Here is a 23,492-nt window from a genome sequence, read left to right as displayed (position 1 = left end):
CACTGTCCATCTGTCCAACATTTGTGCAGAGTCTACGTGCTAGGTATTATAACATACATAGTTTCTAGGTTTGATTTAAGGTTTCTCATTTGGTGTTGAAGGCCAAGGTTTGGGGTATAGGCGCGTCTGTGCATCATTATGTATACAGGTATATGCATATGCACGATTTAGAGTGGTAGTACGTTACGATTAAGTCCTTCCTATAAAAGTTACACTATATAGTATGTTAGTATGTATGTATAGTATATCGTATATGCCGTATAATTTAGCTAATAGAGTCGAAAAACAGAAAAACACAAGTACATATGTATGTATATATTAAGATTGATGCCCGGGCATCTCCAACGTCTTATTTAACAACCGCACTGCTTGAGGTACATTAAGGATTTGACGCATGTGCGGACACATGGCCACCATATAGTTCATATAGTTATAGTATGTGATGATCTGTTGTGCAGATGTCACGACTTAGGCGCTTACAATTATTTAGAGAATTCTATTCGGATAACTACCCTGAAGATGTGAGATACATAGGTAAAAAAAAAATCGCTTACATTCTATTATCGGGAAATTTACGATTTCTAGGACTTTGCGCAGCATCGCGACGTGGAAACTCCTCCGCCTGAAATCAAAAATAAAAAAGGAAATAAATATTGAGTAAAAATGTATGCTTTAATGAGAAAACTATTCTACTAAAGTTTGTTTGTACTTATAGCTTCATCTAAATACTCAAAATCTGCATTACGGCGACTAGATGGGATAAGGGACTAAGTATATAGAATAATATTCTCCGCTGAAAAGGTCAGATAAAAAAGTGACGTGAAAGATCGAATTCCATAATTTAGTTTCATTTCAATTAGGTTCATCTTTCAAAACATTATTCGGACTCATATTGGGTTTTCACGTAAACGTACTTGCCATTAATCTCTATAACAGCGAGTGTCACAGACGTCTCAAAAGACTCCCCCCGCTCGACCTTCTATTCCGGGTCCATTAGAGTTTCCAAATAACTTTTAATTTTAATCTTCATGTTAAATTAAAATAAATATTTCATATTTGCTTTTGTAAGATTCCACTATTCAAGGCACATGAACTTGAATTTAGTAATTGTTAGGACAGATCTTACATAAAGCCACAATTAAATGAAACATATATGTATGTATAATCAATCAGTTGGGACCTTTTCCTACTGACTAACTATAGGCTATACTATAAATATGTACATAGAATAATCAAAGTTGACTCTTAATTAATTGTTTAGCAAACTGAAATTTTAGTTGATCTTGAAGAAGCCTCCCAGATGGTTGTAGTGGAAAGACGTAGAAGGTTTTTAATTATAAGTTGAGAATACATCGTCTACGCAAAGACTCTAGTAAGTGGAAGAGACTACTTCAGTTGATGTGTGGTGAAGCTTCGAACATAAACATCCTAAAGTTTTAATTCTATCTTCTCCCAAATATGTAATTTCGTGGGATTAGTTATATATGAGAGCTTACCCGCGTAGTACCGCCTTTTCCGTTACTGTGACGCACAGGCCGGTCTAACTCCTCGCCTGTATAGCATCTGCAATTCAAATGTGAGAAGGTTTAGTATTAAATAATAGGTATTAATGATAGGAATATTCACTTCCTACCTGCTCTCCAAATGCGATGAATCATGCGCCTCAGGCTCGAGTAGTGGCAGCATATCCTCGCCCTGTTGCAGAAGGTCCACCGAGGCCAGAGACTCACTGCCCGTGCCAGTCCCCGTGCTGGTGTCAGCAGCGGCTGCTGTGGCCCCCAAGGACTCACCGCGCTCCGCCTCGTGGCACTCGCACTGACAGTCCTCCGGCTTCACGTAGTTGTAGTGCAGTTTGTCGCCGCCAGCTCCTGCGCCGGTTACATCTGGGGGCTGGCGCTGCTGGTGATGATGATGCTGGTGATGGGCATGCGGTGGCGCCCGGTGCCCGGTGCTGGCACAGGCGGACGTTGAGGCGGTGGATGCACCCGTGGTTGCCGTATTGGTGGTTGTTATTGTCTCCTTGGGTAGTGTGGTTATACGTTTGGCTGGCTTGCGTTTCTCGGGTATATTTTCAAAGTCGATCCAATGGCCGGAGAGCTTGCGTTGGGTTGAGCTGCTCGGTCTGGAGCGGGTTTGCTCCTCGGCGGCTGCGGGCACAGTGCTGGCTTTCGTCGTTGTGGTGGTGGTGGCTGCGCTTGCCAGCAGCTGTTTGTTGGAGTCCTTGCGCTCCAGATTGCTGGCGCCGGCGCGCAGTCCTTCTTCGGCAAACTCAAACCAGGACTTGCCACTGGCATTGGAAATGCGACGTGGCGACTTGGAGCTCTGCGCTTTGTCTTTGGCTGCAGAGTCCTTGCGTGGCAAGCTGATGCGCAACTTCTCACCGCGCACAGGTGCACTTGACTCGTGGGAAGGACCCGCGGTACCAGCACCCAGTTCGTGGCCAGCATTTGGTGCTTCATGTGGGGTCATAATGCCACAGTACTCCTCCAGATGCGAGGGGTTTAGGGGAGTAGTGGAGCGTGGACGGTCCACAGGGCAGGTTTTAAGCTCCATATTTGCACGTTCCTTCATTGGTATGAGCGGAACACCCTGAGCACGTTCCTCGGGCAACGTTGTGGGTATGTATGGTAGATCGTCGTCAAAGGACTCCTGCGAGACTAATCCAGTGCTCTCATGCTCCTCAATTAAGCAAACGTTTCGTGGGAAGTGGTGGCGTTTTGAGTCTCCGCTGGCACCCACTTGAACGGCCGTGGCCACGGATGAGCTGCCAGCCATGTCCGAGTCGCGTTCGCTCTCGGACGACTCGATGGGTTCGTGCTCGTCTGTGGAGTGCCGTTCGAATTGGTGTTCCCGGTCCTGTTCCTTGTTAGGTGGCGTAATGACAGCTTGAGGCATAGACGCTACCATCGTTGGCGTGGTGGGTGTGGTTCCACTGGAGCTTCGGCGCGTTGGCGTTGACGCACGTGGTGGCTTGGTGGGCGTTGGTGTTCGTCGCCGTTCGACAGGCGACTGAGATTGTCCGCGTGATGAGAGTGGCGGTGAGGGCGACGGCGCTGTACTGGGTGGCGGCGGTTGTGGCAGTGTGGGACGACTTTTGGGTAATTCCTCCGGCTCAGTTATGCTTTGACGCTTTGGCTTTCGGGGCACGTTCTCGTGGTACTTTTTGCTCACATCAAAGTTCTCCAGATAACGTGAGTGCCGTACGTCTGACAATGGTGCTTGTTCCTCCTCCGAGTTGGAGTGAGACTTGTGCTTAGGTCGCATGACCACAGCTGCTACCACGGTGCTCGGTGACGGCTGTACTTGCTCCTCTTCCGAGCTAGATACAGTACTTTTTTGGTGCTGCTGTTCAAGCCCAATTTCCGTGCGTCGTATGACGGTTCCCTGACGTTGCAGACCATCGTTGGTGCATTCGGATGCCGTGGAGCCAGATTCCTGAACCTGCTCCGACAGCTGACTGGACTGGCTCTCTGTCTTGGAGATACTGAACTGAGTTGAGAAGAGCTGTTCCTGACTGCCGGACCCTAGACGTGTGGCGAACAGTAAACGTCGACGCTCTTTGGCTACTGGATCATCAACAGGAGCATTGACAGTGGCCACTGTTTCGACCAGACGTGGCTCGCAGGCACTCTGCGTGCTCTCCACAGAGGGAAGGCGATGAATTTCGGTCACACAGTTTTCTCTTGCCACATGCTCAGTCACCTGCGCTAGGTTGGCGGCACGCGCACTGACCACGGAGGTTACTGAGTGTAAAGTTTCTTGTGAATCCTGTGAGCTGTGGCGTTGCACCTCCAAACTCCAAGCGCGATCCTTATTGTCCTCATCTGCGGGCAGAGTCTGAATTGCATCGAGATTCTCGATGCGTTGCTGATGTGCCGGTCGCGCCTGGACCGCAGCCTGTGTCTGCATAGTTCCGGAGCCTTTTCGTGGACCGACGGGCTTTAGCGCTGCAGCGGCTGCTGCCAGCTGGCTAGCTGTGATGGGTGCGCCAGCAGCGGCCGTTGCATGACTTGGCAGAGGTGGTGGCGAGGGTGCACTCGAAGCAGCTGCTGCCAACTGCTGAATCCCCTGCAGGAGGGTGCGTGCTTCCCGCTCCTCTGGGGGAGTGTGAAGCGGTATGTGTATGACGCCCTCGACAGGCTCATCGTAGTACCGTAGTCGGCTATTCGGTCGCGAACCGGTACTCGTAATAACCGGGGTGCGGCTACGTCCAGGCATCGAAGGAGCCGGAGGTGGCTGTGGTTGCATTTCGTATGCGTCAATGGGCGAAGAGCTCTTGGAGCTCTTTGTTCCATCTGTGCCGGCACTGCTGCCCCGCTTGCCCGGCTTGAAGATGGCCAACACTGACTTCTGCTTACTGGGCGTTACATTTTGTGATTGAGGCGTGGGTCGCTCCTTGCTTTTGCTGCGCGACCGAGAGCATTCGCGTGGTGAATCGGGCGAATCCTTGCCACCGCCCCCACCCAGGCGAAAGAGTGAGCTGAAGGAGCTCTTTCGCGACACACTGGTGGTGGCGGGAGAGGGCGAGCGGCTGCTTAGTCGGGCTGCATGGCGTGCCGGCTTTGGGCTGGCAGTTGGCGTAAGCCTGTGTTCGTCTACACCGCCGCCCTGTAAGCTGAGTGATGCGGGCTTTGGCGTGGCAGACTGGGCGCTCTTGGAGTATACGGGTGTCAATTGGTTGGGCGCCTCCACCACGCGTTCATTGGCTGCAATGCCTTTGTCACTGTACATGTGATCGGGACGCAAATTAATGCGTATATACTCCGTGCCGCTGGGTGTTTTGCCTATCACCATTTGGCCTGGACTCTTGGTGCTACGCCGCTGAGCACCCATGCTGGGCGCGGTCATGTGCTTTGCTGTCTTGGCTTCGCCATTGGCGAGAGTTGAAGGCTTCGATTTGCGCCCTGCAGCTGATAAATTCTCCACCTGTATTCCCTCTGCCAGCACCACTTGGGTGGGATCATGCTTACGTGCCAATAGCACCTGCTCTAGCAGTGCCGTGTTGGCAGTCGTCTCGATGCTCTGTATGGAACTGGGCGCCGTTGAGGCATTGCTGGCGCCACTCGCTGCACCGTCAGTTCCATGCTCCAGTGGCTTGGGTCCACAGAATGACGTCTCGAGTAGCATGCGATGGGGAGATGGCGAGCGGGAGACACCAGACACGGCAGAGAGGCGGCTGACGGCAGATCCCTGACTGCCAACGCTGGATATACGACTCGTTCGACCTGAAATGCAGAGCAAGGCGGCTACCTCGGAGCTGGCAGAGTCTTTCCGTTGATGTTGTTGCAGGTAACTTTGATGATCGTCGAACTTAAAGATGTGCGGTGAGGAGCGCTTGGCCTGTGGATTAGAGAAGCGATGCTGTGAGTAAATATGCAACTGGTCAACAGTGTCCTTATATTGAGAGCCCCCACTAAGCCGCAAGCGGCGCCCTTAGCGCCTTGTTGAAGGCCCTCCAAATGGTCAATTGTTGCAGTCCGGATAGGCGCACTCGGCTGCTTCGTCTTGCGTTACTAATCGATGAAATACCAAATGTGCAATAGGCTTTTCAGAGCATATACGATACGATACGAGAGATAGATAGATAGAGAGAGACAGAGAGAGAGAGAGAGAGAGAAGGAGACATGTTTTGAGGGGAAACGGTGAGTGGGGAAAATACACCAGAACATGCGACAAAAAGTAAATGATTGCGGGTTTCGGGTGTTTACGGGTGTCTCTCTTTGAAGGTTCAGTGCAAGGTCGACGACATGCCAAGCATTCGAAAACTTCTGCAAAATGTGAAATGCAAATTCAATTAAAACGATGTGTGGCAAGTGGTGGGTGGTATTCCATGGCAGGTCTGCAGTGATTCAATCGAATTGGTCAACTGAAAATCGCTGCAATTACGTTGATGACGTGCCTCGAAATTAGTTTGCTTATTAGGGCGAAAAAAGAGATGCCAGGCTATGCTACACCATAATCCAGAGCTCGTTTCAGGTATTCTCAAAACTGCCTGCCACTCGAGCGCTGTTGATGTCAAAATCCATGCCTGAGTTTTGGGGATTTAGGCTTAACAAGAGGGACTTGTCTCAGGAAGAAAACGCCGGGTCCCTATTTTGATGAGCAGATGATCTTCTGTTTAGTATGTAGACTAACCATTCCTCTTTCTGCACCCTCTACGTTCAGAATAATAATAAGTCAATTAGTTTAATGCCTGGATTGCGATACAGACGGAGGTGGTGCGGGTTTTTTTTAACCGAATTCACTTTTGGAGTAAAATAAAACTTGCTGCTAAGGTTTTGAAGAGATTGAGGAACTCATTGAACTGCTGGTCATGGAGTATTCCTTGAACAACTGTATTGTAGAACTGATTATGCATCTCACAATCCTTTTCGGGTTTATTATTCAATTAATTTGGTAGATTCCGAGAGCTAGGGCATACATATAGTGCATTAAAAAAAAATTGTTAAAATGTTTAGGAAAACAAAAACTTCTTGCTATACTTTTTATATTCGGTATCATTTGAATGTGCATACTTGGATAAGATTTTTGATAGGCTTTTGATATTCCCAGTTGAGATCATTGAAAAATTAAGCAAAAAAATTACATGTCTGTGTGGATAATTGTTGTATATACTTGTATGATTTACAATGAACATTTTCACCTGCTCTCAACCGTACTGTCTCTTCCCTTGATAAAAGCCTCTTTTTTTAGCCATCTCGAAATCTTGGGAATCTCTGATCAGGAACGGCTGCGAGACGGGGTCAAGCTTGCCGGACTGGCTAACAAATCTTCCCCCACCGCGTCTGAGATTTTATTTTTGTCCGCCTTTTTTGCGCGTTTTTATTTATTTTTTATAAAATTCGCTTTTTTTTATGTTAATTTGTTTCTTTTAATTTGATAGATCTTTTGACGCCTCTGACCACACTTGGCTATGAGTCTAGGGATAGCTAGCCGAAAGGCAAATAATGTGCCCCCAGCGAGTCGGAGGCGTTTATTAGATATTATTGTAGCTTGGTTAGATTTCTCCTGCTAAGGCTTTTCTAAAACTTTTATAATTTCTTTTCTTATGTCGACAGCCATTGTTTGTTGACATAAAAATGAGGCTCTCTAAGGTTGCCTACCCCTAATTTTGTAATTTGGTTAGATTTGTCCTGCTAAGGCTTTTCTAGCTTATAAGGCGTTCAAATATAATAAAATATAATAAAAGTCTTCCTCATACAATGTATTCCTACTTTTTTCTTTAATACTGTATAATGTACATACAAAGTTAGCTGAATGCCCTAGAAGCCATTGCTAACATACTTGTAATTTCTTCAGTTAGTTTTAAGATTTTAATTTTAAGCTAGCATTATATATAGAAAAATAATAATAATAAAAGTCTTCTGTAAGGTTCCCTACCTTCCTCAACCCCATTTGGGCTCAAAATCAAAGTGAATTCCTGAAAGGTCCATCATGTGTAAATTCTGCCTTCTCAGAGCAGCTCACTTCGATAGAGGGAGCGACCTTTTCAATTAAGGCAGCTACCTACTCCATCTGATTTGCTACTTTCCTTGCATCGGCCCGTAGAAGTCAACGCGTAAACTGTGCCACACACACACACACACACACACATTCACGTACGTGCCGCACAGACAGAGGAGCTGCAGCAACAGTTAGCAAACATTTTGTTTTGATTATTTGTACGCGCAAATTGAACTTTTCACTTGGCAATGAAGAAGGCATGGTTGTTGTGGCAGCAGTCGGTCAAAGATTGGCGGCGCAGCGTCGCCTTCTCAATTAAAAGTGGCGCCACTCTCCACTTTCCACCAGCCACTGACTCCTCCCGAATCCATTTTACAAAAGTTTCGCGCGCTCTAATCAATTGCAACTGCTACGCGGCACTTCTCTGTCCTCGGCAGGATGCGCGTCGAGTTGTTGCAAGAACTTTTTGATTGCATTAAGTGTTTGCGCAAAACCCATAGCACACTTTTCAACATGAATTGTGGCAGCTGCTGTTGCTGCCACTGCTGGTTGGCTGCTTCGTTGGTTGGTTGGTTGGTTGGTCGGCTGCCATTTTAAAGTTTGTTTGGGGCTAGGTTCCCAGACGAGCAGAGTCGTACCTGGCCGGTGGAGCTCTAGCACGTCAGTTGTCATGTCAGCAGTTGATCCCACACAAAGCACCCAAGCACTGGGCGCCAAGCAAGGACCACCCAGTCCTGGCCTAGTGCTACCTTTACTTCCGTTTGTGTTGTGGTCGGTGGCGACGACCTCCCTTCCTACTGACTACTGCACTTGCCAGGCTCAATTTTGCATTATTAATTTAGGCTTGTTGTTGTTGTTGTTGTGGTTACTTCTGCCACATCTGGCATGCTTACTTGCCTGCTTGCCTGCCTGCCTGCCTGCCTGCCTGCCTGTTTGTGCTTTCTTTGGCACATCAATGTCACGTTATTTCAATTTCCGTTCCGTCATTTCCTTGCCAATGGCATTGGTTGCCTGTTCTTGTTGCTCCTGTGGTTCGTGGTTCGCTTTATAAAGCGAAGCAACATTGCGAGTGGCAGGAATGAAAATTCAAATGAAATAACTAACAACTTCTGCTGTCGGACAGCTCATAATCATGCTGTTCAGATATCAAATATTTTCTTTGCCATTTCACACAGCTTCCAATCGAAAGCAAATATAGTACATATACATAAGCTATGGATTTATTAGCTTTCTCAGCCTTTATGCATTCGACACTGTTTTGGCAAATCACATTCAAATGAATGGTTTCGTAATTAAGATAGGGATATTACAATTATTAACTAGTATTGCTAATGCTGGCTATCTGAAGTGTGCTTGAGACGCAGCGAAGGGAAAGCAACATCGAGAAATCTTCACTTAAGTTAGACAAACAAGGCTCCTTGGGGTATTCATTATTTTTGAAATGAAACTTCATATGTGAGCTTTATTTGAATGCTGGATCGGCAACCTTTTCTGTGACGAAACCAATAGCACGGTAACAGACGTAGGTTATGGTTTTTAGGAGTCGCTGTTACTTGTTTTTTTTCCCCGTTTCTCAGGAATGTTTTTTATGCGAAATCGAACTATGCTGTCTGAGACTCTTGAAAGCTAAAAGCGGGTTTTTATAGATTTTTATAGTGATGTTTCTAACCATTTTCTAGCGGGTTTTCTTTCTATTTGGGTTTTCTACAAATTTCTAGAATTATTCCAATATAACCATTAAGTTTCACTTCTATCGCGTGTCACCCTGACACACACTTAATTTTATTACTCTAAAGATACAAAACCGGTTTCCAAATATTGAAACAGTTCCCCAAGTGGATTGATTTAAAATTATGCTTTAGCGAAAGTCGAACCAATAAAAGCATTATAATGGGTCTTCACGGCCTAAATATTAACCCAACCAATTGTCTACAATCATAAAAGCTAAGCAAATATATAGCTGGGGTATAGCTGGGTAGAAGATAAGAACCAATATTGTCCACAATTGTTCGCGATAAGAGGATCATATCAATGAAGAGGTCAATTTATTGCCTGATATTCTACTGCATACCATAAAACAAAGCTAGTCTTATTCCAATACATATTCGTACTCAAAGCTGACATAAGCGTCGCATAATTTAGGAAATATATCTTCAGCACATTATGTTGGTCTGTCGCTAATCAACATTTCAATAATAGTGTGGTGAGTCAACGTGATGCGCTGGGTTTCCGAAATCGAAAGTGATTGTCGCTTGTGTCATGAGCTGCCAGAGAACATGCCACGAATTGTGACAGCAACGAGCATAGAAAGCTTTTTTAATGAAATTGAATTGTTTTCCAAACAAATGCCAGAGTTCATGTAAAGAATGTGATGAATATATTTGGGGGCCATCAAAGAAAAAGTAAATGCAATAACTAAATACATATTTGGTAAAAAATTGTTCTTCAGAATTCAGGCCTGCTGTGCTAGAAGACATCATTGGTTCCACTCCATTACCTCATTCGTTGTGAAAAAAGCTTCAATATTTGGCCAAAGCCCCTAAAAATGTGCATTGATCTTCAAAGAAGATAGCATTAAAATCCCTTTATCTGGGTCAGGCATACATTTGAATCATACTGTAATTCGCACAGAAACCACTTTCTTTAGCAAGGGGTCACCAAATGTTTACTTGTATACTAAAGTGACAAAATCAATCTCCATTAGCTCAAATGATTCACTGATGTTCCCTGTAGAGGATTTTCATAAACACTTAAGCCCCCACACCCCGCTCTACTTACCTGTTGTTGCTGTTGTTGTCGTTCCTGCTCCTCCTTTTTCTGTTCGGGATCCATAAAATAGAGCTCCTCGGTGGAGCTGCGCAGCTCGAGAGCACCTTCTTCGCGAAAGCCAAGACCAATTGTTTCCTGTAGGGTGCCAGTGCCGACCTTCATAGCATTAGTTTTTGCGTTTACCACCCAAGACATAAAGACACACACACACACACATATGCACGCACGCACACACGCACGAATACATACAAAATTTTGAGATATTTTTTGTTTTAGTGAATTTGTAGTTTTAAGCGAAAGCACGTGAGGAAACCAATTCGAGGGCATTGCATGAGCAAGCGGGTCAAGGAAGCATTCGGAAATGTGTTACAGCAGGAGGGGGAATACGAATTGAAGGCGTGAGGGGTGGGGTAGGGGTAGGGGTAGGTATTGGGGTGTGCCATGGGAAAAAAGCAAGCAAATAAGCGAGTGAGAAGTAAATCAACAAATCAAAAGCCAATTAATTTTTTTTTTTCGGTGCAGTGCGTTTACAGAAGGCCCACAGGTGCCATGGGTGTGTGTGTGTGTGTGTGGGTGCGAGTAGGTGTGGATGTGTGTGTGTGTGCAAGGTGTTTAGAGAATTGTATAGAACGCATCATAGAGCCAGAGAGCGTGAGCGAACAAACGAGCGAGCAAGAGAAGGAAGAGAAAGAAATAAAAAAGAACAAAGTAGAAATAATTAGCACAAAATGATTTTAATTCTCTTTTTCTTTTTGCTTCTGTTTGTTGTTGTTGTTGTTGGTTTTAATGTTTCCCCGCTGCGCCGTTGACGTTGATGCTTGTGGGTGGGCAGCGCTGGTGAAGTTGTGAACGGTGTTATAGCTGTACTAGTTGCTGTTCTTGTTGTTGTTGTTGTTTTAATAAAAATTTGTAGTTGGTGGCAACTGCTCTACAAGCTGCTCCCTCGCTTGATAGCTTATCTAAGGCGCTACGTTTACGCACTACTTGCATACATTTAAGCCAACTAAGCGCGCTACAGATGTGTCAATTATTTCCATTCATTAATAGCCCCCAAAAACCTTAACTAAAAGTAATACTATGCATTCGGTAGTTTAGTTGAGTTAGTATCATTCCATTTTTTCTTTCGATAAATTGTTTTCACAATATGATGCTCTTGAAAACTGAACAAGTTTCCCCCAAATAAGGTATACATTTGTTACCATTTTTGGTGGGAAAACAGTCTTTTCTTTCGTTCGATTCTCTTCGACTCAACTATATATGTTGGTGGCTAACCAGAAAACTGAAATATAGCTATAATCACTCTCGCACTCCGTTGTCTATATTAACCATTTCCCCCATTTTTAACATTTTTTATTTCCGTGTTAACAAATCTGCCTTGTTTAATTTCTTTTCCGTCACTATTTGGTGAAATTTCAAAAAATTGTATGTAGAAATGTCTATCTCAATAGCTAATTTATCAGTTTTACCCCAATTGTGGGTTGAGTTTACCAAAACCACTTCGATTTGAATATATAGTATGCACAATATAAACGACAAAGAGAAAGACTTTTAATATTATGCATATATTGTTGCAGGCCAGTGGCCTCTCTATCATTCTAGCGGCCTAGTTCCCGTTCTTATGCCACGGTTTCTCACTGTTGTAACGGAAAATACTCTCTCTCGGGCTGCAAGAGAGCTGCCTGCAAGCAGCGACGAATTAGTCTTTACCCTTTTATTCTCCCACAATAAATATACATTTGTTTTCATTTGGGGAATCTATCTGCTTGGATTAAATTAACTCACATTTACGATATACTAAGTAGTTCAGAAACTGTAAAGGTCTTTGAGCTATTGTGAATGGAACCCTCAGCGACACAACTTTTCTAACTATATATAAGCACCCATCTCTTCTACTTAACACGTGTGTACAATATTAGAAGTACATAGTTCATTCACACATTCTCTCACCTGCTCAAAGACATTTTCCGGACTACTGTCGCGACTATCTTCCTCGTGATGCGATGAGGACGAGGCACGGCTCAATTCAATGCGAGGCGTTGAGGGCGTCGTTAGGGTCGCTGTGCCACGAAAATTGCTAACGCCTGCCACCGGAGGCATGGGCTGACCGCCCTCATTGCTGCTGACGAGCGTTGTGGTTACCGTTGTTGTTGCCGTTTTCAGTGGGGGCGGTCGTTGCTTGGCTACCGTGCTGATCGCCGTGGACGAGCAGGTGACGGACGAGGGTGATGACGAGGAGCTGCTGCTGCTTTGTGTGGTGGACGCTGCAGTTCCTCTTCCTGATATGCTGGGTGCTTCGCTGGCGCTGGTATTTGTGGTACTCGTCGTCGTACTGCTTATCGTCGTCGTTGTTTTCGTTTTGCTGCGTAGCGCCACTTTGCCGCTTGCCTCCGATGTGGCCATCATCTGGAAAAGAGAAATGTGGTTGGCCTTTTAGCTAAATTGTGTGACTAGTTAAGCTTTTGAAGAACGTAGACTATATATATCATGAAATTTCGAATCGATACCGCCTGTTCCCGAAGCGGGAACTAGAATGTCCCAACTTCAAGCGTATATAACAGGCAGAAGCAAGAGTGGCAGCGCCCATGTGTTAGGCTCAAACATGACGAGACCGATTGATATAAGTATATACTTACATAAATAGTATATGCGGGTCTGTCTGTTCGTCCACCTGTTCGACTGTATGATCCACTATAATTTTCGAACTGAAACTATTAGGCGCACCAAAACTTGGCATGTAGACTTGTCCTATACATACACAGTTCATATTTATCACAAATCATATAAAGCCTCATTATTTTCTATAGCTGCCATAGACCTAAATACAAGTATGTAGCTGCCCATGCACATAAAAATCAATATTAGTATGAAACATTTTTTGTCTGTTGAATATATCTTGGGAAAATGTATTTTTAGAGTTCATTGAATTCCTTCAAGTTTCATCTTAATCGGCGTTCTGTATCTGATAGTTGTTATACTAACGAGCGGTGTAAAAATTACTCTACACTCATGGTAAACAACATGATATCTTAAGCACCTGTATATTGGTGGTATTGGATTGTGCAGCTTGTGACAGGCTGAAAGAAGCATTTCGAGCCCCATTACGTGTACACATACTATATATTCTTAAGCAGCATGTCGTGACGAACATTTTTAGATCGTCCTTCTGGATGAAAGTCTGATTTTTTGGACACAAATGAATCCCCATTAATCACACTTGGTATGTCCAGTCTTCTCTTAGTGCCAAATTTCGTCAATATTGGCCAATGTCCGTTAGTACTATATATGGACTTCTATTCAAATTGTATCCAAATCTGTTAGCTCTAAGAAAAGATATTAGTGTTGCAATTCTTCCCCCAAATTGAACACAAGGATCGCTATTCTTCTTCTTTTTGACATTGCATATAATTTAGTGCCAGAAGTGTATTTTACTGTCAGGTTCCCTCAACTTTTTTGAAAAGCTTTTTCAAGTATTCCATCGCTGGCCACTAATTTTGATAACTATTTAAGCTATTAAGATATTCCATCGATTCATTGGTGGATTTTTAATGGAGAAACTGAGATCAAGCCATGATTTGATATAAGTACTTAGTTTTGGCTATCCCTAAAATGGGTAACACGTGGTTGTTATAAGGCGTGTGTCTCAACAGCATCCTAGAGCTATACATTGAACTGTTTAAAGTGAAAGCAAAGAAGTTTTGAAATAATTTATACTACAAGTATATAGAAGGATTTACCGATTTGTAAATTAATGTCTAGTCTACGACGAAAAACACATTTTCGGAAATGTTTCAACCTTCGAAACGAGTCCGAATGAGCACGATTTTCGGTTAAGTGAAAAGTAAAACTACAAGTATGATTTCGGTATAAATTGTATATTTTATGAATTTAGATGATTCTAATTACATAAAAAGAAGTACGTTTCAGTGTCAAGCAGATCAACTTCAGAATGAAACACTAAAATGATTGCAAACGATTTTCAAAATATAAATGCAAGTAAGAATATGATTTTGAAAAAAATGAAATGTAACTTCCGTTTAATTAAAAGAGTTGCAGATTCGACGCGAAACGCGAAATAAATGAATATCGATTTTGTGAAAAGGCAAAGGCGAATGAGTGTACGAATAACTCAGTTTTCGCCAATCGATTCAAGGAGATTCGATTCCATATGAAATGAAATCAAATGATTTGACACAAATTTTCAAATCGCCACACAGACACACTTAGCCCACAGATGAGTCCATTGCTGATGCTGTTGCTGCCTCGGCTTCAGTGAAATGGGAGCACACTCATACACTCATACACCCACACAGACACGCACATGTATATGATGTGTGTGTGTGTGTGTGTGTTTAAGTGAAAATTTGTGCCACAGCTGCTGCCGAGGCTTCGAGGCTTCAGCTTGAGCTTCCTCTCTGCGGCTGACGCTTCCAGTGCTGCTCCCATTCAACATGATTTCCTTTTGGTTTTCGTTACATGTGATTTTAATTAAAAGCATGATTTGCTTTCGCTGCCCTTTTTCCCCATTGTACAAGAACAACACATACTACTACACATCATAGATAAGTGTACGAGTGTAGTAAGCGATTGTGTTTGTGTGTCGCAACTTTATGTTGCACTGTCATGCTCTGTCCGGCCGACCTCGTTAAACATTAAAAAGTGTACGAGTAGTCGTACAATTCCAGCTGCAAATTCACTTTTTCTGACCCCATACAATATTAATTCGGCATTCGAGTTTAAATTCTTCAAGTAGTTAGAAGAAGCAGCGAGCATTAAGGTCTTGAATAACAATGGGAGCGGTATGGTGGAAAACAAAAAAGTTAAAGGCTTTCATAAATTCACTTTAAAGACTCAACAGGGCTGCTCAAAACACTGGCGAAAAATGAATATCGAAGGATTGAGTTTGATAAAAAGCTATAAGTATAGCACAATATAGGAACAGTTAAATCATATTTTCTTTCACAGCTGGATTGACCAGCAAAAGAATATGCTCATAAAGTACATGCAATATAAATGTCTGTAGAAGATGTTGCTTTTGTACCTAGAAATGCTGGGAATTATTTGCATAAAGAAGAGTTCGGAACGAAATTCTTTTCGCCGAAGAATTAGCACTTATGACTCCAAAACTAACTCCTAACTGGTGATTAATTTTTGGTTAAGCCAATTAGAAGAACACTTGTTTTTTGAACACCTTGAACTGATAACCTTATTATTAAAGAAGAGAGAAGAATGAAGAAGAGCGCTGATTTGCAATGATTTACTTTATGAACGTCCGATATTTAAGAACATAGCTTTGCCTTATTTGATAAAAGATGTTCTTCGATTAAAAGATTTAAAAGGTGATTGGATGATGACATCGGAAAAATCTTTAATTTAATTTGTTGAGTTGAAGAAAATAATTGGTAGTAAAGAGGAAAAGTTCATTTCAACGCAGTGGGGTGACAATCCAAGCATCCTGTTGAGTGATGAAATCATCACTAGTTAAGCAACATATGCTGGAGTAAGCCACAGGACACACATGTTGTCCAAAAATGTGTCATCACCAATCTTAAGCTGGTATTTAGCAATGCTGGCATTATTGGAACTTTATTTCTTAAGGGTAAAAGGGGACAGTCATTGGAAAGTCAAAATGTTTGTAACAGACAAGCAGGTGTAGGTATATACTATGATCAACAATACGAGATGATAGAACCTTGTTTGTCTGCCCGTTTGTTTGCCTGTCCTTCTGTTCGACTGTATGAACGTGCAGGACTCTTAAGTCAAAACAGCTAGCGACACCCAACTTGGCATGCAGACTTCTCTCATACAAATGGAGATTAAGCTTAACACAGAACACACTTGGCCTCATTATTTTATATAGCTGCCATAGGAACTTTATAAAGATATCTTAAGCATATTAGGTATTTATGAGTTTTGTAAAGTTTGACATTCTAGAGTGTTCTAAAGTTTTATTTAAACCAAGTATTATATACATAGCTGCATAGAAATGATCGCGTCAGAAATAGAGCTTTGTACCAGACCATTTTCCTATTTATTTTGATAATTTTGTATTCAAAAGCTTTTTTATACTGCCTCACAACAAACTGAAGTATTGTTGAAATCGGTGCACTAAGGAGTGATTGCCCTTGTAATGGGGTGGAAGTGTGGGTAGAGGGTATTCAAGTGTCGTGCTGGCACGACTTTAACGTTATGCTTGTGTTGTTGTATGTGTTAGCTTTGCAGTTAAACATAATTTAGTTGAGATGAATGGTGTTAATGGAGGCAAAGAAATTGCGACCTTGGGAGGAAATGCAAAAAAATTTCAACACTTCAGATGTGCGCCATGCAGGCGGCATGCTTAACGCATTCAAGGCGAAGCCTTTGCGCATTTACACGCATACGCACACACGCATACACACACACAGCTATAGGTGTGATTGACACATGGCGCTCGATTGTCGCGAACGGGACGAGTAAAAATGTTTTAGTTGACATAAAGCAAAAAGCACGCGCACATTGTCTGTGTGAGAGTCCTTGGGACAGAAACGCAAACACAAGCACACGCATACATGCGAACGTATGCAGACTAAATAAGTTTAGAGCAGCATGAAGCTGCTAGCGCTTAAAACTATGCTATGCTTTGCGGGCAGCGGCTCCCAGAAACCGCCCCCCTTCCCCACCCCCTCTACCAACCACCTCACGCCTCACTGGGGCGTGTGTGTGTGTGTGTGTGCGTGCCTTTTAATTGAAAGCCGCATACATAAAATTTTATTAATTAAATTTTAAATCACAGCATGGCACAAACAAACAAAGTACTGTGCGGCTGTGTGTATGGGTGTATTGTGTGTGTGTGTGTGAGGCACCGGCTTGGGTTGCCATGGACGCGGCGGCGCTCGCTTGTCGTTGTCCAAAAATTGCCTTTTGTTGTTTTTGTAGGGTAGTACAGAGAGGAAAACGTTAAAAGCTATGTGTAGAAAGGAAACGAAAATGAAGCAGAGGAGAAGGAAACGACAGAAAGAAAGAAACGTGTGCTCGCATTTTTTCGAGGCATCGAGGCAGCAGTAAAATGGGCGTACACACACACACACACATACATATCTGTTATTATTTTTGTTGTTGTTGTTGTTGTTGTTGTTGTCGCTGTTGCTGTTGCTGCACAGGAAGTGCCATAATTTGTGTAATTAAATTAATTGAAATTTAAATAAAAGTGACACACACACAGCCACACAGCTAGACGCTGTTGTGCAGCGAAACTTGTCCGCATGCTGTTTGTTTTTGTTGTACAAACACACGCGCACACGCACACGCACATGCACACACACATACAGACCGAGACACACATATACACACAACTCAGTTGCAACTCACCGCGTGTCAGAAATGCTGCCTTTAGCTAACTTTTTAAGCTTTTCTCGTTTGAATATATATATATTTTTTGTTTTTACAACTTTCTTTGCTTTTTCCTTTTTCCTTTTTTTTTTTTGATAATTCCTCACTTGGCCTTATGACAATTTATTTGGCAATTTTTCTTATTTAAACTTTCACCAACAAGCAAAAAAACAAACTTGCACATAAACACACAATTCTTGGCCGAAAAAGCAACCCAAAAAAAAAAATTACACGCGCTGCGAGGGCTACGACAACGGTAGGCGGCGGGCAGCCTGCAGCGGGCGGGGAGAGACGCCTAACACCAAAAATATATATGTATATAAAAAAAATGGAAAAGATTTCTGTCTATGCTTTCGTTGCCGTTTGTTGTTTGCCTTGTTCGGGGGCCACGCAGCGCAGCGCACTCGACCACAATTCTTAGACCGCACGCACGCAGCGCCAGCGTCGTACTGACTGGTTAGCTGAAAAGTATGCTACGCTTTTCGTTCTGCTCGAGCTGAAGCCAAATACGAAGCTGCAGCCGCATTCGCAGCCGCCTCAGTGGGTGGCGCAAAAGCTTCAACAACGCTGTGAAAGCTTTTCTCACTACTGTCAGTATCTGATTTTCGTCTGTGTGTGTGTGTGTGTGTTTGCGACTTGGCAGGGCGTCCTGCTTGCTGCTGTGTGTGTGTGTTCTTTTCTTTCTTCAACGCTTTCCGGAGCTTTGGCCGCGTCCACATAACTTTTGGCACACTGACACTCAGCTGTGGAGCTTATGTCAACTTTAATGTGCACTGCCATGTGTATGTGTGTGTGTGAGAGTGTGTGTTCGCGCACAGCATAGTTCAGACAAATAGAAACAGCTTGCAATCTTCTACTGCAGCATTGCTTCATTTTAAATTTTAGCGCTATTTCTATCCATTTTTTTGCGTCTGTTCATGTTGTTTTAGATGAGAGGTATTACCAATAAACTTTCTACTTAATGCTATATTTGGCTGTTTTAGGTGTGCCTTAATGGTTGTATTTTAATGTTTTAGTTGGAGCTAATTTTTTATTATATTGGTTTCCCTCACCCTTTATAATTAGCCATTAAACGTTGCTGGCTAATGTAAATTTTGAAGAATGGTTAACGAGCTAGAAAGCCACTAGAAAATGGCTAAAAACCCGCTTTGGATAGCTAGAAAATCCACTAGCAAATAGCAAGAAGATAAATAGCTAGAGAAAGGCTAGAAAAGTCGTTAGAAATCCGTCAGACATTGTCTAGAAAACCCATCAAAAATAGATAGAAAAATCGATGGGAAATGGATAGAAAGACCGCTATAAAAAGCTTTAGAACCCGCTAAGAATAGATGGAAAACCCGCCGTCAACGATGGTTGCCAATACAGCTTTCCTTTCTATTTCGCATTAAAAATATTGCTGGAAAGCCCGAAACCCACAAGAAATGGCGACTCTTAACGATTGTTAAGTCCTCCCCGGTCGTTTACATTTCAGATTGCAGCTTTATTTACTTGCGAATCTTCTGGGTCTAGCCTCTTGGATTGAACCATGATTCTTCAAGGACAATTAGCACAATATACATATATCGGGAACACATACTGTATGATTAAATACGATATAATGTTTGTTCAAGATAATGTCTGGAAATTGATTTCAATTGGAAGAATCGATTACATATTTGCTATAGTTATGACCCACATAGTCTTGAAATACTGTTTTTTTTTCTCCACCATTTACGCTCGAGAATGGGAATTGTCTGTCTCAGAGGCCTGCCTGTCCTTTTTGTCTATCATCTTTATTATCTTGCCCCCCACTGTTTTATGAGCACGTTGCTCTCCAAGAGCTTATTCATGCATATTTTATATACGTATATATACGTATGTATATATAAATATATATATTTATGTAAATGTATATATAAATACGTATGTATTTATATATTTTTTTGCGACATGGGCTTGGACCAGTCGGCATTTGTTTTTGAAAGTTTAGCATGCAGTGCCAAACGACGGAGCTTAATGCCTTTGGCCATGTTCCGCTGACGCCCCCCCCCCCTCCCCCCCCCGCCCTCTCCACCGCTTCCGCCAGGGCCACAGCCGCCGACATTTTCAAGTCCCCAACACTTGTCAGGCTCTCTCGCTGATTGTTAAATGACATTATGTGAAGCATTTCTGATGCGTCGCTGAATAGAAGGCGAATATACTGCCTGCATATACTCGCATAAATGTCTACTCGTACTATATACACTATATGTATCCGAAAAGAAACGAGAAGAGCGTTAAAGACTTGCGAAACCAACTCTTCGATACCCTTTGCTTGTCCCCTCTTACACCATTCTTCAGCTGAAACCAACTTTATTGTGTCAATCATTCGAAGGGCAGCTGTGAGGTACATTTTTGAGAGGCAGTATTTAAAATGAAAACGTTTTTTCGTACTAAGCTGGCTTTTCCACCGTGTGTTTCCAAAGCAGCAATACGAATTAGAAGTATATAGAACTAGTTTTAGGAAACTTCATGGCTCAACTTTAGAATATGGCAAGGCATTAGTTCTAAAGCTGTTGAGGTTCATACAGTCGAACAGATCAGCAAACGGACAGACGGCCATATCAAAGCATCCCATACCTTCTTCTGAACGTTACAAACAACAGCGCGTAAAGGTATTTCAAAAATAAGAATGTTATATTTATTTATTATAATGAGTTGAAGTTTTCTGCCTATCGTTCCTATGCCAGTTATATAAAAAAAATGAGGCTAAAAATGGCTTCTCATCTATTTAGTCTGCACATGGAAAATACAAAGCTACACACCAAATTCTGCGTCGCTAACTTTTATTCTCGATGATCATACAGTCGAACAGACGAGCAAACTAGGTGGCGCATATATACAAGTACATATATATTCCTCTCATTGTGCCACATTTTCGTCTGAGCGTTACAAGCATCAGCTCGAACGCAATATACCTTTTCATTGAATTATTTGCACCGAGCAGTGACTGTCAAACTTGCGGTGCACGTGACACGAGAATAGGCGTCGTTTTGTTTCTGTTATTGCCGCTGATAGGTGTCGTTTAGGCTTAGTTTTGTGTGTATTAGCCGGGAGCGTTTTGTTGCCAACATGTTGTTATTGACGTGACTTTTAAGTGGCACTTTGCATGTTTTCGGCATTCATCGTTCGTTCATGCCCGAAAGCCCCGAAAGCCCTGAAACCCCTGAAAGCCAGCTAACGAACATTTCTCTTATTTTATTTCATGTTTAAGTTAATTAATTTCAGCTACACGTGAGCTCACACTCACACTCACACATACACACACGTTCACATACCTACACTGCACAACACATAGAGTCGCGGCTCGATAAGGCGAATACATAGTAAGTATATACAGTAGCGAGCACGTGTGGATACGTGTCTGCCACATCCGCCTTCAAACACTTCTATGTTCTATTGAAATGCATCAATTGATCTGAATTTTCTTTAATTATATTCGCTGTTTATGTTTTAGTTCAAAATTCCAAGAATTACGGGAGTTATAGAAAATCGTTAATAGGGGGGGGGGGAGTGGGGGGGGGTGTATCAGAAAAAATAAACAAACTCGATCTGCCTAGGGCTTATAGGAACCTTGATACCAATTTTGGTTATCCTAGCTCTTGTACTTACTGAGATCCTTGCGCTCATACAGACAGACGGACAGACAGACTGACAGACAGACGGACATGGCTATATCGACTCGTCTTGTCATCCTGATCAAAAATATATATACTTTGTGGGGTCTGCCACGCCTCTTTCTGCCTGTTACATATATTCGCACAAAACTAGTATACCCTTTCACCCTTATAAAAATAAAAATAAATTTAAATATTAAAAATATTAAAAAAAATAAGTTACATTAAATAAAAATTGTTTTTTTATATATTTACAAACTATACATAAGTGGAGACATAGACAGCAGACATGGCTATATCGACTCGTGTTATCACACTGATCAATAATAAGTATATAAACATTTTGTGATGTCTGGAACGCCTTGTTCTGTGTTGCATACATTCGCACATAACCAGTATACCCTTTACCCTTTGAGTACTGGGTATAAAAATATGCACCAAGAACGAAATAATACCTACAATAAATACAAGTATGCTCACCCAGAAGAAGCCAAGACCAAAAGAAAATATGTACTTCATCCGTAAAGAAATCAAAAAGAGAGTGGACAGTGCAGAGATCGGACGGAAAGCAGCCTCAATTAAAGGCGCGTCTGTATTTTGCAAAGAGCATTCAATTGGAATCTAGACAGTAGTACTATTCCTAACCAATCGACTACAATCGGGTGGCTGTGGTTCCGCCTTACCAAACCACCTTCTTCCAAAGGTATCTACATATTTCTGCATGTTACAGGACGAAGACCAGAAATCAAAGAAAGTCCCAAATAATAATCATATAATTAATGTTTTGATCTTAAATCGTTTTAAAGTATTTGACTTAAATGGAGTTGTTGTGGTTCCCTTCTTATCAAATCATCTTCTTCCACAAATATGAACCCATTTTTCATGTTGCAAGACGAGAAAGTCCCAATTAATAATCATATGATTAATGTTTTGATCGTAAATCGCTTTAAAGTATTCGACTAAAATCGAATTGTTTCGTCTTATCGAAGCATCTTCTTCCAAAAATATGAACTCATTTTTCATGTTGCAAGACGAGAAAGTCCGTAATAATAATCATACAGTTAATGTTTTAATCGTAAATCGCTTTAAAGTATTCGACTTAAATCGAGTTGCTGTGGTTCCGTCTTATCAAATCATCTTCTTCTAAAAATATGAACTCATTTTTCATGTTGCAAGACAAGAAAGTCCGTAATAATAATCATACAGTTAATGTTTTAATCGTAAATCGATTTAAAGTATTTCAAGAGGCGTTGTCGTTGGACGACGCTTCACTGTACATGAAATGAATAAATATCTGAACTTAACTTACCGTGTTGTCATGGCTGCTGCTGCTGCTGGTGGTGGTGATGCTGCCTTCGAAAAAGTTGTTGCTCTGCTGTTGGGGATGTTGTGAACTCTGCTGCGTCGCCGCTGCAGTCAGAGTAGACGTCGCAGTCGTGGTATTGTCCTCAAATGACTTTTCAAACGATGCAATTGGCGCCGGGCCAAGTCTTTTCTGCTTGCGCGCATCCATTCTAAAGCAGTAGGGCTCTGCTCTCACACACACACATGCACACTCGCATGGGGGTCGCTATCCTTGCTGCTGACGTCGGCTGCGCCGTCGGCGTCGGCTTCGGCGTCGCAGTCGACCTCCTTGTTTCGTTTGCCTGCAAAGTCGAGGCGAAAACAAAAAAAAACAACAAAACAAATGGGCACAGACACATTAGACGATTCCAACTACTCGCACGGCTATGCCTCTGTTGTTTTTATAATTTCCACAAACACACACACACACACACAAATACACACACACTAACACACCCTTGCCTTGCCCATCAATCATTGGCAAGATGGGAGAGAGAAAAAAAATGGAAAGAAAGAAAGAAATACTTACGATTATATATGAATCGCAAAGGCAACAAATTATTGGCGCAATACCCGCAGCCAATTTTCTGCAGACATTTCGTGCTTCAAGTTTATTGAACTTGCAATGAATTAACAACAGCAACAGCAACAACAACAACAGCAATACTATGTACGATTTGCAATACACACTCATCCCCAACAAAAAACAGAGCCACCATTTATACACAAACCGAACACATAAGAAAGGCGTTGACTGCCAAACACTGTTGCATGATATAAAGGGTGTTTTTTTTTGTTTTTTGTTTTTTATTTATTTTTTTTTTTGAAAACAAATATAGAGAAGTAGAGACCGTCAGCCAGCCTGATTCATGAATACGCTATGCCGCCCACTCTTTACCTCGCTACAGGCTTTCAACGAAACAAAGCTTTTTTCTA

General features: G+C 42.5%; 1 protein-coding gene across 1 annotated transcript; it reads right to left on the bottom strand.

Annotated features, from left to right (window-relative positions):
* Positions 1 to 550: 550 nt before the first annotated feature.
* Positions 551 to 22,725, bottom strand: LOC115628768 (flocculation protein FLO11). Its single transcript, XM_030524983.1, has 7 exons — positions 22,645 to 22,725; positions 17,311 to 17,340; positions 12,160 to 12,615; positions 10,222 to 10,368; positions 1,634 to 5,340; positions 1,497 to 1,563; positions 551 to 622 (listed from the first exon to the last, which is right to left on the bottom strand). The coding sequence occupies exons 1-7, from the start codon at positions 22,723 to 22,725 to the stop codon at positions 551 to 553; spliced, it is 4,560 nt and encodes a 1,519-aa protein (XP_030380843.1).
* Positions 22,726 to 23,492: the final 767 nt, after the last annotated feature.

Source organism: Scaptodrosophila lebanonensis, unplaced genomic scaffold (assembly GCF_003285725.1).
Source record: "Scaptodrosophila lebanonensis strain 11010-0011.00,11010-0021.00 unplaced genomic scaffold, SlebRS2 tig00000123-arrow-arrow-pilon, whole genome shotgun sequence".
In the NCBI taxonomy this organism is placed as follows: Eukaryota; Metazoa; Arthropoda; class Insecta; order Diptera; family Drosophilidae; genus Scaptodrosophila; species Scaptodrosophila lebanonensis.
This window is presented reverse-complemented; position numbering and strand designations above follow the sequence as displayed.